At 50.5% G+C, this 16,503-nt stretch overlaps 1 protein-coding gene across 7 annotated transcripts in view; it reads left to right on the top strand.

The window, feature by feature from the left end:
- Nucleotides 1–12,146, top strand: part of SSH2 (slingshot protein phosphatase 2) — a 120,646-nt gene extending 108,500 nt beyond the window's left edge. For 6 of the 7 annotated variants that reach the window (XM_053366537.1, XM_053366538.1, XM_053366536.1 and 3 more), the window contains 2 exons: nucleotides 5,001–5,859; nucleotides 6,401–12,146. In XM_053366537.1, the coding sequence (XP_053222512.1) occupies nucleotides 5,001–5,859; nucleotides 6,401–8,383 (2,842 nt within the window). In that variant the 3' untranslated portion in view covers nucleotides 8,384–12,146. The remainder of the gene's footprint in view (nucleotides 1–5,000; nucleotides 5,860–6,400) is intronic. The other variant, XM_053366535.1, reaches the window with a different exon arrangement.
- The last annotated feature ends 4,357 nt before the right edge of the window (nucleotides 12,147–16,503 follow it).

The following is a 16,503-nucleotide window of genomic DNA, read 5'->3' as shown; positions in this document are numbered from 1 at the left end:
CAAAACAACTTTGCTTTCTGGCTGGCTTTCGAGGGGCCTGTGTGTTTGTTTGTTTGTTTGTTTGTTTGTGTGTTGCAGATTCCCCCAGCTTTCCCTTCCCCACCTTCTCAAGTTCCTTTTCTTATGCAAAACCAAAGGGGTTGTTTTTGTAACAAGAGACCCCCATCATCTGATTGGGAAAAGATGTCTCAATATGTCATGTGTCTGTGTTTTCCTTCTCCCCCCCCCCCCTTCCAACTGTACACATGTGTGTCCTCGGGTGACCTCCAGAGAGCGGAAAGAGAGAGAGAGACGGCTTGTCCTGCCAGAGGGATCCCAGCCACGTGGTTTCCAGGTGGCTTTGCTGTGGATGTCGGGCCTTTTGAAAAGTGTGTGTGCATGTGTGTTGGGGTGGCACATGGCAAGCAGGGGGGCGGCTAGCAGCAGGTTATCTGCACTGGCCCAAACTTCTTAATGTTTGGGAAGTGCTTGCAATGCAGATTCTACAAGGCCCATCGCAGAATCCCATCCAAAACAAACTAACAAAACCCCAATACTTGGCAGTTGCTATAAACCACATTTCAAACATTCAAAGCCCTTTGCGCACAGTTATCTCAGCCGTGATCCTTGCGACAAGCCTGCAAAACAGGCCTGGAATCCTTGAGATGCATCCAACTACGCTCTACTCAAGAGTAGACCTGTTGGAGTTAATGGGCCACAATCAGTTGTGCCTGTTCTCTTCAGTGGGTCTACTCTTAGTAGGACTAAACATTCTAATAAAAGCTTATCTCCCTATCGCACACTGCGGCTGAGGCATAGAAAACAAGTGGTTCCGAGGCTCACCAAAGTTTTCCTGAGCAATTTTATGATGGGATCCTGATGTGGACAAAGGGGTTTATTAACATGCGCTTTTGAAATCTGTATTAGGCGATGTCAAATTTGCCCCACGAGGCACAGGGGAGGGCTATCAATGGCTAAATTCTGCCTCCACAGGCAGAAATGCTTCTGAATACCAGCTGCTGGAAGCCACAGGAGGGGAGAGTGTTGCTCTTGTGCTTGAATCCTGCTTGTGGGTTTCCCACGGGCATCTGGTTGGCTACTATGAGAACAGGATGCTGGACTAGATGGGCTAGTGGCCTGATCCAGCAGGCTCTTCTTATGTTCTTAATGCCCTTTCCTCACCACCACCAGCACCCCAAAAAAAGCAAAAACAGCAGGTGGATGTTTCTTCTCGAAATCATTGAGGTCATGGAGCTGCTGGCATGGCATAATGGTTAGGTGTGGCAGTATTTGGGCAAACACCATTCCTAATAATAATAACAACAATAATAATAATTTATTATTTATACCCCACCCATCTGGCTGGGTTTCCCCAGCCACTCTGGGCGGCTTCCGACAAAACACTAAAATACAATAACCTATTAAACTTTAAAAGCTTCCCTAAGCAGGGCTGCCTTCAAATGTCTTCTAAAAGTTTGGTAGTTGTTTTACTCTTTGACATCTGATGGGAGGGTGTTCCACAGGGCGGGCGCCACTACCGAGAAGGCCCTCTGCCTGGTTCCCTGTAACTTGGCTTCTCGCATTGAGGGAACCGCCAGAAGGCCCTTGGCGCTCGATCTCACTGTCCGGGCAGAATGATGGGGGTGGAGATGCTCCTTCAGGTATACTGGGCCGAGGCCGTTTAGGGCTTTAAAGGTCAGCACCAACACTTTGAATTGTGCTTGGAAACGTACTGGGAGCCAGTGTAGGTCTTTCAAGCCCGGTGTTATGTGGTCTCGGCGGCCGCTCCCAGTCTCCAGTTTAGCTGCCGCATTCTGGATTAGTTGTAGTTTCTGGGTCACTTTCCCAGGGATGTTTCCTTGTAATCTAAATAGTGAACCGGGGACGCTGCCTTCAAACCACAAAGGTGAATAGTGTAGAGGAACCTGACTTGTGGATGTTTACCAAAGACCCACCAAGTCTGACATCCTGTTCTCACAGCAGCCAGCCAGATGCCCCAGTGCGAAGCCTCCCAAAGCAGTCTCCCCCCCCCCCAACTCATGTTCCCCAGCAAGTGATATTCAAAGTTTATTTGTTTATTTCACAAAATGTGTGATTGTATTAAAAAAACCCCTCAAAAGTGGTTTACAGAAAAACCAACAAAATCAATTAAAAAGATTAGCAGCCATAATTTAAGGCCAATACATGCAGAAAGTCATCAGCTGCCTCCACAGTAATTCAGTCACAAATCTGCAAGAGTGGAATATTGTGTTTTGGGGTTCTTTCAGGATTTAATATGTCATTTGTCAGTATTCATGACCCATCTGGGGTGTGCATGCATGCTTTAGTTCTCAAGAAGCGCTGATCTGGTTGTTGCAGATTGTAGAGGCTGCTTTGAGCACACAAATGGTGATTATGGTAAATATAATTGTGCTCTTACGGGAGGCAGTATGTAGCCATTACAATGAGCAGCTATTGACCAGCAGCTAAAAGTACTGTAGTCCAGAGAAACCTTCTTGACCCCTGCCTTGCGGCCTTGCTTACCATCGCTGCCCACCCTGGGGCAGATCATTTGCTGATTCACATTCATATGATTAGCTCTTGGGTTTCAGAGCCTGACTGTGAAGGGAAGATTGTGGTTCTTGGGTTACACCTTTGCCAGGGTGTGAGAGTGGGCTGTGGGGCCAGGGGGTTTTCCAGCAGCAACTGCTTTTTGATGCACTGTCAAGCCACATTCCCTCCCACCAGCAAGATCCTTAATAATAATAATAATAATAATAATAATAATAATAATAATAATAATAATATCTTTATTGTCATTGCCCCCTCTCAGGGACAACGAAATTACTTGACTGCTCCATAAAAACACTAATTAAAACAATACAGTATAGTACAGCAAGGAAGATTAGATGACTTTCAAAGTTCAGGCTTCCCATTCAGGGCTGAGATCGCTCTGGAGAAGAAGCTGTTCTTAAGACGGCTCGTTCTTGTCTTCATCGTCCTGTATCTCCGTCCCGACGGCAGGAGCTCGAAGAGACAGTGACCAGGATGCGATGGATCTTTTACTATGTCCAGTGCCTTCCTATGGCACCTTGTGGCATAAATCTGCTCTAAGGTGGAGAGTGGGCAGCCAACAATGCTCTCTGCTGCCTTAACAACTCTGCACAGCCCCATCCTGTCCTGGGTAGTACAGCTTCCGTACCACACACATAAGCCATAAGTGAGCACGCTCTCAATGGCACAGTGATAGAAGGCAAGCAGCAGTTTCTGCGGAAGATGGTTTTTCCTTAGAATTCTCAAAAAGTACAGTCTCTGCTGCGCCTTCTTCACAAGCCCCCTTGTGTTGACACTCCTGCTCCTATTCTCTTGGACATCCTTCTTCCCAAAGCTCCCTGTCTCTTTTTCCCCTGCGCAAGTTGTGGGGTTTTCCTTAGAAACCTAACAAGAACTTCACAATAGACTGGCTGCTGGGTCAGACCAGTGACTCATGCAGCCGAGCATCCTGTTCTGGCAGTGACCAGCCAGGTGTCCTGACGGGAAGCCCCAAAGCAGGAGCTGAGCGAAACAGCAACAGTCATCCCGTTTGTGATTCCCAGCAGCTAATATTCAGAGGCGTAGTGCCTCCCACGGTAGAAGCAGATTGTAGCCACCTTGGCTAGTAACATTTGATAGCCTTATCGTCCCAAGAATTTGTCTAAGCTCCTTTAAAAGCCATCCATGCTGGTGGTATTATAATTAATTAAATTTGTGTACCTGCAGGTCTCAGGGTGGTCACAAAATAAAATCACAAAATGCATAATAAAAACAAAAACAGAGAGGGAGAAAACATTGCATGTACTTCTATCAACTCCCCTTATTTGCCTTTACTTCTAACTCTAAAGCCCCGGATATTTATAACTTTGGTGTTTCTCAACAACCCTGCCACAGTTAAAGTGGAAGTGATCCCGATTCTTGTGCCCCTGAGAACATGCCACCTACTGGTGGTGGCCCTTGGAGGAGTGCGGCCTGCTTGACACGCCTCCCCTTCCTCACCTCTCGCATGGCTACGTCAGGAGGGCTGCTACCCTCTCTGGAGTGCAGCTTGCACTGAGAAGGGGAAGACTGAAGCAGCGTCTGTGGCTTTGGACGGAGTCCGTGCTCCCTCTAGGGGCCAGAGCTTGTAAGCTGTGGAGCAGACGGCACAAAACACCCGCAGCAGCCAGGCTGCTGCCCTTCTTCTCATCAGCTGCAACAACATGTTTTTGTTCCCTGGAAGAGAGCTGGCCTCCGTGTCCCCGGTGGCAGCGGCACGATTCTGGGAACAGGTGGCCAAGCAGGAACAAAACCAGCATCTGACCAGAGACGGCAAGTGCCTGACTTGAGCACTGTGGTTGCAGAGCCCCTTTGCAGGGCAAAAAACAACCTCCCTCCTCCTGGATCCCAACCCAATAGGCTATATTAGAGCTTGAGAGCTGTTCCAACAGAATTGTGCAACTCTGGTCCCCTGTCCGTCATCAGAGTTCAAGGGCACTTTTCCAGTCAGGCAGAAACACTCAAGGAAGGGAGTGCCAAGCAGGGGCAGTAAGGGGAGGTGGCCAGGGAAGAGTCCTGAGGGCCAGATGGAGAGGGCTGCAGGGCCGCATTCAGCCCCCATCCCTGAGGATCCCCCCCCCCTTTAATAGGCACTGTTGATTTGTATGATACAGTGGAATCGCATGACTCTTGAGTCCTGGCTCTGCTTCCAGGAAGGGTGCTGTCAGTGGCAGGGGACCAGCTGTTCTCCAGAGTCCTCTTCCCAACTCAACAGGTGTCCCTGCTTTTGCACAGAGTGAGTCAACACTGGCAATTTGCGTAATTCAATGAGGCCCCTTCATTCTTTGGGATAGAACTCTGGTTGTTTTGGGGGTCCAGGAGAGCCGATTGCGGGCTAACCCCATCTCAAATGCAGCGATTCCGTCCCCTCGTGCGAGCTCTCCCCATGCTGCCTTTTCCCCTTCGTGCCTTTTGTCTGAGCGGCTTTCGAACCCAGTGCTGATTCTCTCCCCCTATCTCCTTCCCTGCAGTAAGCAGCGGCACAACAAGCTGTGGCGCTCACACTCCGACAGCGACCTCTCCGACCACCACGAGCCCATGGGCAAGTCCGGGATGGAGGTGAGCAAGAAGGAGATCACCACGTCGGCGGACCAGATCTCTGAGAGCAAGACCTCCTGCGGCCACCACCACGTGCCCATGTCCCCTGGGCCCATGACCGCCGGTCCGCACACGGAACACTTGTGCCATCTGGGCGCCGATGCCGCCGGGAACTTGTGCAGCATCGAGCGGGTGGTGCAGCTAGAGATCACCACGAGAGACTTCAATACCGAGCAGATGGAGGACAAGCTGAACTTGAACAACATCAACGGGTGCTCCTCCGGCTGCTGCTTAGACGACTCAAAGTTCCCCCTGGATAATTGCAATGTCTCGGATGCCTTGCTGCAGCAGCGAGAGGCCTTGGGGGCAGCGGCAGAGTTCCCGGACTTGGCAGTGGACGACTTGGAGAAGGACGCCCTCAAGCAAGGAGACGGGAACATCCACCTGGTGCCCATGGAAGAGCTGGAGTCTTGCTTGCAGGACGTCTCCAACCACAACTCGCCCAGCCCCCCTCCTGTGACCTCCTTGCCAGAGGAGGCGGACTTTGGCGCCGACCGGATCGACTTCTTCAGCGCCTTGGAGAAGTTTGTGGAGCTCTCTCAGGACAGCCGGCCACGGACTTGTTCCCACTCCAGGACGGAGGATCAGGGGGGCGGGAGGAACGGTCTCTCCAAAGTGTCGGGGCTGGAGCTGTCGCCCTCCAACCCCACAGAAGATGCTCAAGGAAGCAACTCCTCGGACAACTCGCCGCAGCCGTCCGAGGGGTCCTCGGTGGAGGAGGAGCGGCTGAAGGTACGCGAGGCGGGCGGTGCTTTTCTGCCGAGTGTTTTGAAAATAGGAGCCCCTGCCAGAAGAGTCGAATATTGGGAGTGCGAGAGGGGGATGAGGGAGCAAACGACATTGAGGCACAGAAAGATTGGAACACTGGCAGGAAAGATCAGAATATTTATGGGGCTGGGACTAAGGCAAAGTGACCCACTCAGAGGCCATTGAAGTAGGGGGATTTCGGAGGGGGGTAGCTCACAGAACTCAGCAATGCTCTCCCCTATTCCTCATGCTACTGTCCTCATGCTACTGTTTTAAGGTGTCCAGAATGACTTTGATGGGGCATTGTGAGGCTTCTGAATGTGGCAGCTAGCAGGGTGAGGAGCCCTGTGGACACAGCAATGGAAGTTGGGCTCTACCCTCAGAATCCACTGCCACACCATTTGTTTCCCCTCCAAGTTAGAAAGGTGGTGAACTACAGAATATTCTGTCAAAACGCTTGCTGAACGTTGGGGAGCATTTTATTTGTAAAATTCTAACCCATTCTTTTTCTCTCTTAAATTTAAAGCTCTCTGAACCCAGCCGTTCAGGCGGCCTGACTCGTTCCCACTCTGAAAACGCCATCTCTGTGAAAGACATCATCACCGAGATCGAATCGATCCGCCAGGGGGCAGGGCAGGGACAGGCGAAGACGGACGCCTTGAACAATCCGGTCCTGGTGTCGAAGAGAAACACGGTCCACGAGCTCCCTGCCGAGTCAGCCTGGGAAAGCAAGCCTCGAAAAGCCGAGCCGGGCGAAGGCAGTGGCTCAGTCCCGAAGGAGGCGGCTAGCGAGCCTTTGAAACTGGACCGAGAAGCCGCTTCAGCCCAGCCGGTGCCTTCTTGTAAGCTGGACGTAGAAGATGGCAGCAACTCGGGAGAAGACTCGGCGGAGGGCCTTCCGAACCCCGGGCCCAAATGGTGTCCTGGATCGGTACGGCGTGCCACCCTGGAGTTTGAGGAGCGCCTGCGGCAAGAGCAGGAGCTGCAACACTCTACACCTGTTGTCCTGCTACCCATCCGGAAGAACTCCAGGATCGAATCCTCAGCAGTAGCTGACTCCGCAGCAAAGGGGAAGCACGAAGAGCCATCTCACGAGCCGGCCCAGTTGTCTGGGGAGAAGGTAGCCTCAAGAGCTGGGGGCGCAGAGACTGGGGCTGGTTCAGAACAACCCCCCGAAATGCCGCCGGCGTCTTCTCCCCCACGAGACGGCCTGTTGGCAGAGCTGGAGGGGTTGGCCAGAGAGCACCGCTTGGTGGTTTCTCTGGAAATCCCGGACAGCCTCCCTGCCCCTGGCCTTCTGCTTCCGAAAAGGATTGAAATCATAGAGTACACCCACGCGGTCAGGTTGCCGAGCCCCACTGGGCAGGAAAGGGGCCACGCGCGAGATGACTCGGAGGAAAGCAAGATGGCCACCACCTCGTTGGCGGTGGACGAAAACTGCAACGCTGCTTTGTGTTCCCAGAATCCCCTGGGAGCCTTGCCCAAGCCGCGGCCTTCCGAACCAGAGAGCAAAGACTTTAAGAAGGCCATTTTTACCTTGGGTAGCCCTGGGGAAGATGCTGTCAGAGGGCCGGCCGACATGCGCACCTCTCCTCCTGCGAGTCAGGCAAGGTGCCCCCCTCCGCCGCCCTCCAATCGCCAGCCCTTCGTTTGCTTGCAGGGGGTCACTCAGGACAGCACAAGCACCGACCCTGAGCCAGCCCCTCTGGGGGGATATGCTGGCAACGGACAGTTTGCCTTTGAGGAGAGGGGAGGTGCTCTGCGCCGGAGGAGCGAGGGCGCTTTGACACACTGGAGCCCAGAGGACTATGACCTGCGCACTCATAAGGTGGGCACGGGTGCCAACACTGTGGGGGCTGCTGCCACACCTCTCCTTCGCTGCGGCCTTCCTCACAGCTCCAGCAGTGACAGCATCAGAGACCTGAGGGGGGACACCCTGGGGCAGTGGGCAAAGGACCTTGAGGCCCGGGTCCAGCAGGCAGGCCTCACGCTCCCTTCTCAGATGAAGCGCTCAGCGTCCCTGGCAAAACTGGGCGGCCTGAACTTGTCAAAAGACGACTTGCCCTCGGGGAACCCCTTCCCTTCCAGCGCCAGGCCAGCCGCTCTGGAATCACTCCGGGGCCCCTCCGGCCACGGGGAAGCACTCTCGCAGGGCAGCCTAGCTTTGCCAACGCCAGAACCTGCCCCCTCGTCGTTGCCCGCCCCCCAGCCCACGGCACATTTTGTTGAGCAGCTCAAGATGGCGGCCGAGTCCATCGCCCTCAGCAGCCCCGTGGAGAGGCCTCTGGCGCAGTATGCCAAAGAGTTCAGCCTAGCCCAGCAGCTTCCGGGTGCAAAATTGACTAGCCCCCCAGAGGCCCCGCTGCCAGGGCTGGCGACGACACCCCACCCGCCCCACTGGTTGGCTGTGCTCCCCCGGCCCCAGCATGGTAGAACTCGACCGCCCAGAAGGCTGAGAAAGGCAAATGACAGGAAACGAACCACCAACCCGTTGTACAACACCATGTGAACTCCAGCCCTCTCTCTCCCCCCTCCTCCCCCCACAACAACTTGACTTATTTTGCAACACCCTCGTCGTGTTTTCTCCAAATGGGGCAGATGTAATATATATTGAAACATGCACTTTATTGGTTTAATTTTTATATGTTCGTTATTTTTACTGTTTCTGTTGCATGTGGGTTTTGAGGTGGCTGGTTTTCATGGTTCTCCCCATCCCACCCCCTGTGCAAATGACTGCAAGATCACGATTTTTTCCCCTTAATTTAAAAAAAAAATGTTTTAAACCCTTAACGAACCTCAACACTTTTTTTTGTTCTTAAAAGAACACCCCTCCTTTAAAACAAAAGAGACAAGGGAAGAAAAATATCTTAAATGCTCTCTTTCATTGGGCCAAAAGAAAGATGCGCTTTTATTGTTTTAAAAGAATTACAGATTTTGTGGGAGATGGGGTTGCAGAAAGAAGAAAGGAAGGCAGTTAGGAGGGAAAGGAAGACCATTGGGTGGGAAAGGAAGACCATTGGGAGTGAGGGGTGTTCTCTTAAAACAAACTTCATTCTTTTTTTAGGGGTTTAACCCTCTCATTACTTGAATAAAGCTGTGGGCCTTTTCAAGAATATGGCCATATCATCTGTTTCCTTTCTCCTCTTTCACCCCAACCCCCCTTCTTGGCTCCCCTTCCTCCTCCTCCCCCAGTCCTGAAATTGCCTGGCCTTCTCTCCCTGCTCTGTCTGATACAATTCAGAAGCTGACAAGTTTATACAAATATATACCCCCACCCTTTGTGTTCTTCTCCATCATTCCCTGTCGCTTCTTGCGGAAAGGCTTGTGTCTCTTACATTGTACATAACAGTGCTCATGTAGATAACTCATATGGGGGGGGCAGCGGCATCTTTTCGTTTTGGTCCCAGAGGAAAGGGGCGATGAGGCATCTCTTCTGCAAACTGGAAAATGGATCTGCCTATTTAACATCGTTTTCTCTGCGGTTAACCAGTGGCAAATCTGCAGACACTTTCTGGAACGGGCTTAACTCCTTTTCCCTTTTCTCCAACACTTGCCTCTCTTCCGTTATTTCTTTCTTTAAAAGGTGATTATTTCTCTCAGCTTGTGCCAAATGTATGCATGTTTCACTCTCTCTGAAAAGCAAAGAAATCCTTCAGCTTGCACGATCCTCTTGTTCCCAATGCGTTGTCTACAAGGCACAACTGTCCGGTGTTTCAGCAAGGACATCTGTTGGCACTGCGCGCCAATGCACTCCCCGTCTTGCGCACACATGTGTGCCGTTACATTTTATTTTTTCTGGAGATCAGGGTTTTGGGTTTTTTAAATGTCCTCAATAACACGCCCCAGTTGTGCCGAGTTCTGTGGAGCGCCAAGACCTCGTGTGTCAAACTGTGGTCCCAATCTAGCCTCTCTAAATTTCCATGTTTTTATGGAGAAGTCTTTTGACACCTCCCATCTTCTGATGCACCCAGGAATCTTTGCAGGAATAGAATAATAACCCTGCTTCCTAATGAGAAAGAGGTAGGCCGTTTTAACCCCTTCTCTTAGGAGAACAGGCTGGCGAATGCTGCAGTATAGGAGAATATCATGAAAGGTATCTTTTGGGGGGCTGCTTTCCCACAAGCCTCCTGCAGGTAAGAGAGGAAGGAGACCCTAAAACTAGCCAGGGGAACTTGTTGCCAGTCAAATATCCCTTCCAAAGTGGAAAGTGGCTGCTATCATCACTGCAAGTTGACATTTGCCTTGATTCTTTTTTTAAGCCTCAGCAAAGATGGATGCTTCTCAAATGTGAGAAAATCGTCTGTGACTAAATTCCAGGCGGATTTACTTTCTTTTTTTCAGACCTCACAGGGGTGTTGAGGAGTATGTGTGTGCCTGCCTCCCTCTTAGACTTCCTCCTCCTCGTCCCTTTTCCCCACTGCAGGGCCAGGCCTCTTGTGAACTTTGCAAAACGGAGGGTGCTGTAAGCGTAAGATGTTTTGCCCTGATCTTTTGCTGAGCAGTTCTCCTGGAAATCGGGCTTTGTGTGTTGGTTTTTGCAAAGTGTCTTTCTGATGACTTCTCTGCCAGAGCCCCAAGTCGGACTAGGAGCTGTTTTACCTTCCATTGCTTTCAGAATCCAGGGTTGGCATTGAGGCCTCTTCCGGAAGCCAAATCTGTGCCTTCTATCTCATCTCTGCCAGGGGTTGCTGTTGTTGTTGTTTGGGGGGTGTCCCCCCATCTCTGTCCCCCTCTTAATATTAAACCCCTGCTCTTCAACTTTGCACTCCGTGACCGATCCCAAACTGCCACCTTTATCAAAACTGGATTGCTGAAATGCATCGTAGCTGTTGGCGAGTTTTGTTCTTCTGTATGCGGATCTGCTTGTGGGAAGAAAAACAACTATACCACTGGTTCAAAGCATGGCTGTTTGTTTGTTTCTCTGTTTTAGAAAAAAAGGGCATTTTCATTCTTACTCCAATGTATAAAATTGATGTTTTCTTTCAGGGCGTCTTCCCCTCTTTCTCCCCCCCCCTTTTTTCGGGGGGGGGGGGTTTGCCCTGTGAATGTCAAAAATGTTCAGCATCATCTCAGCAGCAACTCTCCCTCTCCCAGTTTCCAGCTCTTTGACCCAGCTGTATACTGTGAGCTTTTGTTGAGCCTTGCACAAAGAGAGGGGTGTGGAGATCTGGGTGGGTGTTTCTGTGAGTGTGTGTGTGTGTGTGTTTTGGGTCCTTGCTGATTCTGTATGTGGACAAAACAGATCTATATAAATATATATAATATTTTCTGTACCATGCCTTCAGCTGAGTCTTTATCCCCCTCCCCGTATCTCCCAGTGTCAGCTGGCTCTCTCTTTCTGTGTGTGTGTCAAACCCACCTGGCTTGTAAGAGAATGATTTCACACTAAACCGCGAAACTGGCAAACCACCACTCCTTTTGTTTATTTTTTTAAATTGGCAGGATGGGAGTTCTGTCTTCCTTCGATGCCTCTCCCCTTTCTGGGGGCTTTGCTTTTTCCTCCCCCCCAACCAAACAACTCAGCCTTGGATGGATCTCTCCCCCATCCACAAAAAGTTGCCATCTCAACACGCCTGTCCAGAGCCAAAGGGCTAAAGGTGGGAGGAATCACTCTGCTTAACTCTCCAAGTCGCCATTAGATGCCCCCTTTGGAGCGATGCTACTCCCCCCCCCCCCAATGGCTTGTGTTGGGGAATATCCCTTCAAAGCTCAAAGGAGGCCACCAAACAGGGAGACCCACACACACACACCTGCCGCTTTCTTGATTTCCCAGCCCAGGATAAACTGGCTGTTGAAATGGGCTGTGCCTACTGGAATAGCAAGCCCTGTTGTGGAATCCAAATATCCATGTCTCGCACTGATAGCAGGTCTTGGTGCCTTTTTTGGGCGGTGGGGGAGCTGTCTTCAAGGCTGTTTCAGCCACTTCCGGTTGAGAATTTGGCAAGAGTGTTGTGGCCTCTTGTCTTGATCCATCTTTCTCTCTCAACTCAGCCCTGTCCTACGGTGATTGTGGCTGTGGGTGTCTTTCGCAAATGTGGAGCCCTCCTGCAGTGTCTTGGGGAGAAACACCTCCTTTTATTGCTGTTCTTCTTTCTTTTTTTTTACATATCCACCCCCTGCCCCTTGACCTTTGCTCTCCACCCACCCAAGAGTGGCTTGTACCATAGACTTTTGCCCGACAAAGGTGTTCGGCTGTTTTTAAATGTGAACTACTGCGTTTTCAGGGTGCGGATTCAACGTTCTTGTTACTGAATAAATTTTTATTTTGAGAATCGAGCGTGTCTTGTCTGAATCAGGTTGCGGGGCGGGGGGGCTGTCATCAGTGCACCACAAAGGAAAGTCAGGAGCCTGGGTCAGCAGCAGCAGGGGCAGGCCCCTTAAAATTGCAGGTACCACCTAACACCTAATAACATTCTTCTTTACACAAGCCTACCTAGATGTTTAGGAAGTTGAAGCAAGTTTTAATCCGGTTTTAGTCTATTACTATTTTTCTTTCTTGTTTCATTACTCTTATTAATTTTTCTTGCTTTACTCTTTCTATAAACCACTTTGTGGTTGTTTTTGTTGTTTTTAGCAGTCGAGGGGTGTATTTATGAAATAAATTATGTAAACCACTTGGTGAGGTCCACCTGAAAAGCAGTTTATCAATAATGTAAATAATTTCATGAAATTTGGTATATTGGCTGATTGTAAATAAAAAAGCAAGGCCTCAGAGTGGTTTACAGAGGGAAGGGGGGCAGATGGGGTTGGGCAACCTGCAAAGGGAGACTCTGATCCTAAAGCTCTGCTGTCTTGTGCAATCTCTTCGGTAGAAGAAAAGGCTAAGGAGAAAACTCCACAAATCAGGAGTGGTTAGATGGTGCCTTGTAGGCCTCCTTCTGGCAGCCCAGCTGGTGCCACAGACATCTTGTTCTGCTTTCCTTTGGACCACATCAGCGAGGTCGAGAGGGGGGTGTTGTCGTCTGGGCAGCCCAGGACCCCCAAACTTGTGTCCTGGAGAGGTCACTTTGGTGCTGCTAGTGAAGCAGTCTTATTCCCCCTTCCCCCGTACACTCCATTGTCTCCTGAGACAGATAGATGCCAACAACAGCTACACTGAGAGATCAGTTGGGTTAGCCTTGAAATACTTCCGTTCATAGAATCGGAGTGGCTAAGAAGTTTGGATTTTTCTCTCTCCTTTTTTACTTGCACTTACTCTTGTGCAAGAAGTGTTTTATACAGCAGCCATCTTCCCGTCAACGTGTTTGAGGCAGTTGGCATCATTTTACAAGCGGTCCCAGGGTACAGCTCTCCGTGGTGGGGGAGGGGATGGATTCCATGCTAGGGAGCGTAAAATCATAAAATTTTAGAGTTTGAAGGCATCCACGAGGATCATCTAGTCCTGTGATGGCCAAACTCGGCCCTCCAGCTGTTTTGGGACTACAGTTCCCATCATCCCTGACCACTGCTCCTGTTAGCTAGGGATGATGGGAGTTGTAGTCCCCAAACATCTGGAGGGCCAAGTTTGGCCCTCAATCCCCTGCAATGCAGGAATTGCAGCTGAGGAATCCCAGGCAGGTGGCTATTCAACCTCTGTTTAACACCTCCAATGGAGGAGTCCACTGATGAGGAAAGGGACTGAATTTTTAAAATAAAATAAAAAATGGGAATAAATGACTGTTTGCCACATCTCAAAAAAAGGATTCTGCAGAGCTAGGAAATGTGTAACCCAAAATGATAGCAACCGCCCCTTGCAAAGACAGGTTTGTTGGTTTATTATTCCCTTCCCCCATTTTTTTACACATACCTGCTTTCACACGAGAAACCAAATTTTGTTTTCAGAAACAATGGAATGGTGGGCAAGGGATCGCTGAGGATATTCTCTGCATCCCTGGGCAAGAAAGAGATGCTGGGTGCTAACATATTGATGCTTTTGAATTCTGGTGCTGGAGGAGACTCTTGAGAGTCCCATGGACTGCAAGAAGATCAAACCTCTCCATTCTGAAGGAAGTCAGACCTGAGTGCTCACTGGAAGGACAGACCAGGGGTAGGCAAACTAAGGCCCGGGGGCCGGATCCAGCCCAATCGCCTTCTAAATCCGGCCCGCAGACAGTCCGGGAATCAGGATGTTTTTACATGAGTAGAATGTGTCCTTTTATTTAAAATGCTCTCTGGGTTATTTGTGGGGCATAGGAATTCGTTCATTTCCCCCCCAAAAAAATCTAGTCCGGCCCCCCCCAAGGTCTGAGGGACAGTGGACTGGCCCCCTGCTGAAAAAGTTTGCTGAGCCCTAGGACAGATCCTGAAGCTGAGGCTCCAATACTTTGGCCACCTCATGAGAAGAGAAGACTCCCTGGAAAAGACCCTGATGTTAGGAAAGATGGAGGGCACAAGGAGAAGGGGACGACAGAGGATGAGATGGTGGGACAGTGTTCTCAAAGCTACCAGCCTGAGTTTGACCAAACTGCGGGAGGCAGTGGAAGACAGGAGTGCCTGGCGTGCTCTGGTCCAGGGGGTCATGAAGAGTCGGACACGACTAAACAACAAAGCAACCAATCTGTATGTATCTGGGAAATGCCTTTATGCAATAGCAAAGGGTGTCCAGCAGAGGGCCTGCAGTCTACAACTACCGTACGTTCCATGACATCATAGCACAGGGGGTCCTAAACCTTTTCAGGGGCCTGCACCCTTGGTTCCATAAACTCACTCCCAGTCCTCCTTACCCTACCCTTTAAAAAGCATTATTCAGAACAAGGGACGCGGGTGGCGCTGTGGGTTAAACCACAGAGCCTAGGGCTTGCCGATCGGAAGGTTGACGGTTTGAATCCCCGCAAAGGGGTGAACTCCCATTGCTCGGCCCCTGCTCCTGCCAACCTAGCAGTTCAAAAGCACATCAAAGTGCAAGTAGATAAATAGGTACCGCTCTGGCGGGAAGGTAAACGGCATTTCTGTGCGCTGCTCTGGTTTGCAGAAGCGGCTTAGTCATGCTGGCCACATGACCCGGAAGCTGTACGCCGGCTCCCTTGGCCAATAAAGCGAGATGAGCGCCACAACTCCAGAGTCGGTCACGACTGGACCTAGTGGTCAGGGGTCCCTTTACCTTTACCTTTTACCTTGCCCGACCCACTAAGGCAGATAATAACACAAATAAAATTCAAAACAGACACAGCCGATTGCATTGTTTTACACGTTTATTCAAAATCCAGTTAAAACTATTTAACTGGTTTTTGGCGCCCATCTGTCTCGGGAGGCAATGGAGAAGTTCGCCTTTGGGGGGTGAAGTCAAACTGTTGGCAGGTTGCAGCGCCTGCTGTGGCTGTAGAGACCAATGCAGAAGAGACTAAGTTTCGTTGCCGCTTTACACAAAGAACATGGGGGGAATCCGTTAGGCAAAATTTGTATGGAGGCTTTTCCTGGGGATAAGAAGAGGAACCCGTAATACCACCAGCACCCCCACATCAGAACACAATACAGTGGTACCTTGGTTTACAGACGCTTCAAGTTACAGACGCTTCAGGTTACAGACTCCGCTAACGCAGAAATAGTACCTCGGATTAAGAACTTTGCTTCAGGATGAGAACAGAAATTGTGAGGCGGCAGCGGGAGGCCCCATTAGCTAAAGTGGTGTTTCAGGTTAAGAACAGTTTCAGGTTAAGAACGGACCTCTGGAACAAATTAAGTTCTTAACCTGAGGTACCACGGTAGTTGGGTGCTGCTCTTGCATAGAGAGGAAACGTTTTCACTTTGTAGCAAACAGTAACATAATTGTGTTACTCCATTTAATATTTTATTTTTAAACACCAGCTGATGGAAAAGACGACTACTCCCAAGCAGAGCTGCTGCCAGTCAGAGTAAGTAATATGGAGCTAGGTGGCCCACAAGAGACAAGTTGCTTGTGGGCTGCCTAGCTCCATATTACCAATGGAGTGTCAGAGTTCAGATCATTGCTCACCCATGAAGCTCACGGGGCAGCAGGGAGCTCAGCTTAAGCTACCTTACAGGGTTGTTGTGAGGGCAAAATGGGCTGGAGAACTACGTACACCACCTTGAGCTCTTTTGAGGAAGGTGGGGTATAAAGGTGACAAATAAATAAGGTAAAGGTAAAGGGACCCCTGACCATTAGGTCCAGTCGTGGCCGACTCTGGGGTTGCGGCGCTCATCTCGCTTTACTGGCCGAGGGAGACGGCGTACAGCTTCCGGGTCATGTGGCCAGCAGGACTAAGCCACTTCTGGCAAACCAGAGCAGCGCATGGAAACATCATTTACCTTCCCACCGGAGCGGTACCTATTTATCTACTTGCACTTGGACGTGCTTTCGAACTGCTAGGTTGGCAGGAGCAGGGACCGAGCAACGGGAGCTCACCCCATCGCGGGGATTCGAACCGCCAACCTTCTGATCGGCAAGTCCTAGGCTCTGTGGTTTAACCCACAGCGCCACCCGCGTCCCTGATAAATAAACAGCTTTAAATGTGTCCTCTGGGTTCACATGGGGGCAACACCAACTAATGGTTACAGTGAGGCTGAAGGTGAGTATTATCAAGCATTTAAAATGTTTCCAGCCTATCTCTGTACAGAGTGCTTACCCACCACCTGCCCCTCCTTTCTCTCCCAATAAATTAAACCTCAGCGCTACCAGATGGGACCTATTTG

The sequence above is a fragment of the Podarcis raffonei genome, chromosome 15 (genome assembly GCF_027172205.1).
Source record: "Podarcis raffonei isolate rPodRaf1 chromosome 15, rPodRaf1.pri, whole genome shotgun sequence".
Lineage (NCBI taxonomy): Eukaryota > Metazoa > Chordata > Lepidosauria > Squamata > Lacertidae > Podarcis > Podarcis raffonei.
This window is presented reverse-complemented; position numbering and strand designations above follow the sequence as displayed.